General features: G+C 39.4%; 1 protein-coding gene across 1 annotated transcript; it reads right to left on the bottom strand.

Annotated features, from left to right (window-relative positions):
• Positions 1-1,214: 1,214 nt before the first annotated feature.
• Positions 1,215-5,496, bottom strand: LOC143298199 (uncharacterized). The gene is made up of 7 exons (XM_076610968.1): positions 5,327-5,496; positions 5,093-5,172; positions 4,583-4,727; positions 2,685-2,820; positions 2,084-2,441; positions 1,626-1,726; positions 1,215-1,407 (listed from the first exon to the last, which is right to left on the bottom strand). Exons 1-6 carry the CDS (start codon positions 5,441-5,443, stop codon positions 1,672-1,674), a joined length of 891 nt encoding a protein of 296 aa, XP_076467083.1. The 5' UTR covers positions 5,444-5,496; the 3' UTR covers positions 1,215-1,407; positions 1,626-1,671.
• Between the last annotated feature and the right edge of the window lie 358 nt (positions 5,497-5,854).

Here is a 5,854-nt window from a genome sequence, read left to right as displayed (position 1 = left end):
GACATTTTTGTACTTTGATTGCGAAACGAGGCCCCTGTGGAGGTTTTGCCCAGACGTGAAAAATAACAATCATCCTCTCGCCCCGTCTTGATCCTTCATTATTTGAGGGTTTTTTTAAAACTTGATATTAATGTATTTGTTTTTGGTATTAAATAATATTAAAATGTGTTTTTTTGTGACTATGTGATTGTTGTGTTTTATTTATGTGGGTAAGTTTATGAGAAAAAAAATAGGCTGTTTGCCTCCTCCGCTCGGGTGTATGTCGGCAGTTTGGGTCGTGACGGCCATTGGACAGAATTCACAATAATTATTAATAAAAGTGTTGGTGTTTATTGTGTGAAATCTTTGTTCATTTTTTGTGTGTGCTATTTTTAGGTAGCGCGAGTGTGTATAATATTATTATATTATCACCACGTGTAAGGGGGAAAAAATGTTTTTCTGCAAGGTTTTTGGACTGGGTGTGTGTGCGCTCGCCGTGTCTGAGTGTTGTGTTATCTGTGCAGATTATAGAAATTGGGTTGTGTTTGCTTTTAAACGTCGGCAGTAGTGGTGGTGTTGGTGGGGGGGGGGGGGGGGGGGGCGGGGGGGGGGGGAGAGTAATGATGGCCGCTGGCCGTAATTTAAACACTGTTGGTGAAGTCGGGGGGGTGTTTGTTGTGTGAACATTATGCTAATTTACTATTTGCGAGTGTATGTAAATTAACACCACATGTATTGCCTTTTTTTTTTTTTTTTTAACAATCTGACTTGTATGTCTGTATGTGAGAGAGAGAGAGAGAGAGAGAGAGAGAGAGAGATGACAGTGGAGGTGTTTTTTTTAAAGTATTATGTGTTCATATGAATTTGATGACAGAATTTGGATATTTGCAAGTTAGGTACTGCCACAGACGCGCACAAACATAGAAACACAGAAACACTCACACACACACACACACACACACACACACACACACGCGCGCACACGTATAAGTATCTCTTAAGTCATTTTTGGTACAGATAATACATTTTATTATCACCCTTTTTTTTATTTTATAGAAAAACACTTTCAAACACCATGGAAAGAAAAAAATATTCAAACCCACCCTCCAAAAGGAAAAACATGAATATATAAGTGAAACAATCCAGGAATTATCATTGAGGGTTTTATATTGCAAACTTGGAAAAAAAAGGAAAAAAAAAGAAAAATTAGAAGATCAATGCTGCATCAATGGGCCATGCACGTACTTTATCTATTATCGTTTTATCTTTTATTTCAGCAAAAACATCATCGAAATCGGTAAATGTTTTTCGTAAAATTTTAATGAGATCTACAGGCACACTTTTCTGTCGGCGATAAGCTCCTAAATATTTAAAAGCTGTTTGGAGTTGGTCTGGGGTGAATTTATTTCGCTTGGGGAAGACGTACATCTGAAAAACAAACAACAACATATGTGCGCACGTTTAATACATAAAGCGATTTTTTTTTTTAATTTGTCTTTACGTATAAAAAAAAAAAGAAGCAAGATTTTGATCATATCAAAGCATATATAAGGTTATACAGTCAAGAGAATTATTTCTAAAAAAACCAAACATGTATGGGTGGAGTGCATAAAAAGAATTTAAGTAAAAAATAGAAAAGCATTTACCGCTCGCAGCACCCGCTCTTCCCTGGTGTATTTTTGGGGCCACTCCTCAGCACAAACTGGTTTTAAAGGTTTTTGAAATCTGAGAAGTGTCCCCATGGATTCTGAAAACAAAAACATATCATTTAGACAAGTTTTCAATGATGCACATACAGTGCTTTTTTTTTTTTTCATTCCCCTTCCCCCCCCCCCCCCCCCCCCCCCCTTTTCCTTTGTCCGGTAACAAAAACAGTATGTCAAGGATTCGTACTGCTGGTATCGCTGAAGAGTTTTGTCCCTTTGACCAGTCATTATTAGCAACTGACAGAGTTTTGGTGTCAACACATCGGTTCCAAAAAAAAAAAAAGGAGAAGAAAATAAAAGAAGAGATTATTCATTAAATAAGCATGCTATACTTATACACAAGGCAGGGACTAATAGAGAAAAAAATAATCTTTTTTTTTTGGAAGGGAAAAACTCACTCGACACCGGAGCGGGTGACTGTTTTCGAGCGGATGCCGGCGGAGGTGGGACAGGCGTCTGCGAGGGCCCGGGCTGGTCGTCCATTGAGAAGGACTGGTTTAGTCCTGACGGCCCGGGCTGGTCGTCCATTGAGAAGGACTGGTTTAGTCCTGACGGCCCGGGCTGGTCGTCCATTGAGAAGGACTGGTTTAGTCCTGACGGCCCGGGCTGGTCGTCCATTGAGAAGGACTGGTTTAGTCCTGACGGCCCGGGCTGGTCGTCCATTGAGAAGGACTGGTTTAGTCCCGACGGCCCGGGCTGGTCGTCCATTGAGAAGGACTGGTTTAATCCCGACGGCCCGGGCTCCTCTTCGACGACCTGCAGAGTTTGCACTGACAAAAAACAACCCAACAACAACAAAAACCTGGATTAAAACACTGTTTTTGTGTATGAATGTGTATATTAATTAGATTTTTATTTAAATGATGTGTAGGTCACACTACTAAATAATTTCACTTTTTAAACTTAAAAAAAAAACCTAAACAAACAAACTAGTAAAGCTGTTTATAATTGTAAAAAAAAAAAAAATCTATTTTGTTTTTGTTTTGTTTTTGGTCATACCTACTCCAACAGCTCTCAGACCCTTGTACACAGTGCTGTGGTGTGTTTTGCCAGCATATGATTCTTTGTGTACGATGAGGCTGTGGAGCATGGCCTCTGAAATCGCGTTCTGCACCTCCGCCGGCGACTCCCGATGCTGAGGAGAGAAAACAAAAGCACATAGCCAGTTTAGGTAACCAAACATACAACAATAACAAAAGTTTTTAAAAAAAACAACAACAACAATCTATGAGATAGATTTAAATAGTAAAAAAAAAAAAGAGGTAGGTCTCTTTTTTTTTAGAGAGAGAGAGAGGTCACTCATGAAAACCGAAACCGTCTTTTTGAACCTTTAGTAGATACTTAAAATATAAAAACAAATCACTCTATACAAAAATAGAAAAAAAATGATACAAAATTAAAATAAAAAAATAGTACGATAACCATGTTGAAAACCGCCTCTTTCCAACCGCAGACTGAAGCTGACCCTGAACTATTATTTGAAATTGTTTTCGGAACCTACAAACCCTGCTTACGACGCTGTATTCAACAACCCTTTCGATAAGAAATTTACAGACAACCCAAACTGCATACCTCCTCTCGGACTCCGCATTCAGCCGCACTTGGAAAATGCCGATCTGGATGTCGGTGGCATCTCAGATTTCTCTAAGTTCCCTGACAGCCCCCCGTGGACCTTTACAACACCTGAGGTCCGATTCGATCTGGCCTCGTACCGTAAGGACACCACCAGTTCTCTGGCCTACAGAACCTACTTTTCGGAACTGTGCCACAAATTCCCCACCTTTCAAGGCATCTTCACTGACGGTTCCAAGTCAGAGGACGGAGTTGCTGCATCTGCGTTCTGTCCCGCCTTTCCTGACCGGCCCTCAACGGAACACATCCTGTCTGACAGCTCGGTATACACCGCGGAACTGACCGCACTGGTCCTGGGGTTAAAAATGGTTCTCTCTTCCAAACAGAAGAGATTCATGATTTTTTCCGATTCCTTGTCAGCCCTGGAGGCGATCGCCTGCAGGAATATCACTCATCCCAAACTGCTGGAATTTTATGAAACTTTTACTCTCGCAACGAAGAAAGGATACGAGGTTGTGTTGGCCTGGGTTCCCGGACATCTTGGCATTCGTGGTAACGAAAGGGCGGACCTGCTGGCCAGGAACGCTGTAAAGAAAGAATTGTCCAGATCCTTGGTACCCTATACAGACATGAAGCGGAAGGTCAATACTTACGTTAAGGATCTTTGGCAAGAGAAGTGGAACACCCAGACGGACAACAAGCTCTTCCAGATCCGTCCGGACCTAAAAGAGACCCTCCCTTCGGGGGTGAAGAACAGACAGGAGGAATCTGTGCTGTGCAGACTGCGTACGGGGCACACTTTTTTTTACTCATTCTTACTTGTTGAAGGGGGAGGAGGCCCCTCGATGCGTTCCCTGTGACGAGCCTCTCACCGTGAAACACGTGCTCCTTGACTGTTGGGATCTGCATGACGTTAGACGCAGACATTACACGGCGGTTTCTTTGAAGACTTTGTTTCGTGATGTCCCTCCGTGGGCGCTGATGGACTTCTTAAAAGAAGTGAACCTTTTTCACCAGATTTGAAGGTTTTAAACTATGGAAGTTTTTTTTTTAACTTTGGAGTGGAAAGTTTGAAGTGGTGACTTGTTTTAATTGGTTGTTTTTTTTTTAGCCTTGTAGCAGTAATTGACGCGGCGATAGCCTTGAGATGGCCTTAGTGGTCGGCGAGGCTCTAAGCACCATAATTTCATTTCATTTCAACCATGTTGAAATTTCTTTTATATTTTGGTCTTAACATGCAACTTTGTGTGTGTTAGTACAGCTTTATAAAAATTATGCCAAAAAAAAAAAAAAAAAGATATATGCGTAGGAGGATAACTACTTACTGCAACAGCTACACTTTTTCGCATTTGTGTTGCTGTTGTATGCGTCATTTTTCTGAACACATAGGCTGCATGACTAGAACTGATTTGTTTCCCTGTTGATGTGCAGAAAACCCATGGTGAATCTGCGGGTCGCTCGTCCAAGTATCTTGAACAAAGATAAAAAAAAAAAAACAGAAACAAAAAAATATTTAGTATCTAAAAGAAATATGAAATTTGGGGGAAGAAGGGAGGGGGGGGGAATTACAAAAGTATAAAAATCAAACAAATGTAGATGGATTGTAGTGAGTTACTTCCCCTTCCGAGAAATTTGAGCTGGAGTAAAACAAACTGTTGTCAAAAAGCAAAGCAATAAACTACAGAAAATGTAAAAAAAAAAAAAAACCGTTTGTGACTGCTGTCTCTATGTTGTGCTCTTTCTGACACTTTCTGCATGCCTATAAACAATAAATAAAGTTTTATAAATGCAAAAACAGAAAAAAAAATGTTAAAAAGAACTCTCCCAATATTTACCGCTGCAGGTGTGGTTTCAGGTCTTTGGATAAGTAGATTCCAGCCGCTCCATAAATCTTCATAGTTTTATGAGTGGTGACCTAAATAAAAAGAAAGCAAAACGTTTTAATTTCATTGAAAAATCAAGCCATAAAAATAACTGCAAACACATAGGTTCATATGCAACAAAAAAACCAACAATAACAAAAACATTTCTTTTTTTTTAATTAATAAATATTCAGCAAATAGACTTACATCAATGCGGTAAAGGTTTTCATCCTCTTCCACAGTTTTGGCGTTATGAAGCTGCTCAACGGTCATATTGCGGATGGCTCCAAGCCGTGAGATGCTTCCGACCGCGAGCAGCGTCATAATGACATCCCTGGCCTTAGTCTTGTCAGACCATGTGTCCTCACAGGCCAGGGATGTCATGAGATGTTTAGTGGACAAATCATTTTGTATGTCCATTGCTATAATCAAACAGAAAAAAATCACAAATTAATGACAATATATTTTCTAAAAACATTAATTATACCTCTTTCCTCTAACTCACATTTTCAAAAATAATTCTTACGGTTTTTTTTTTTTAAACTTTGTACTGTAATGGGGGTTTGAATATATATATATATATTTTTTTTTTTTGGTACAGCACAAACTATGTATACTTGTTTTTTTTTTTAACTCGTATTTTATAAACTATCTTAAATAACAGTGACCTGTATTTATCATTTAAAAAAAACGTGTTTAGATAAAGAAAACACTGAAATTCCTCTGTATATGTGT

Source organism: Babylonia areolata, chromosome 23 (genome assembly GCF_041734735.1).
Source record: "Babylonia areolata isolate BAREFJ2019XMU chromosome 23, ASM4173473v1, whole genome shotgun sequence".
Taxonomy (NCBI): domain Eukaryota; kingdom Metazoa; phylum Mollusca; class Gastropoda; order Neogastropoda; family Buccinidae; genus Babylonia; species Babylonia areolata.
The sequence above is the reverse complement of the archived record's forward strand: the minus strand, read 5'-3'. Positions and strand labels throughout refer to the sequence as shown.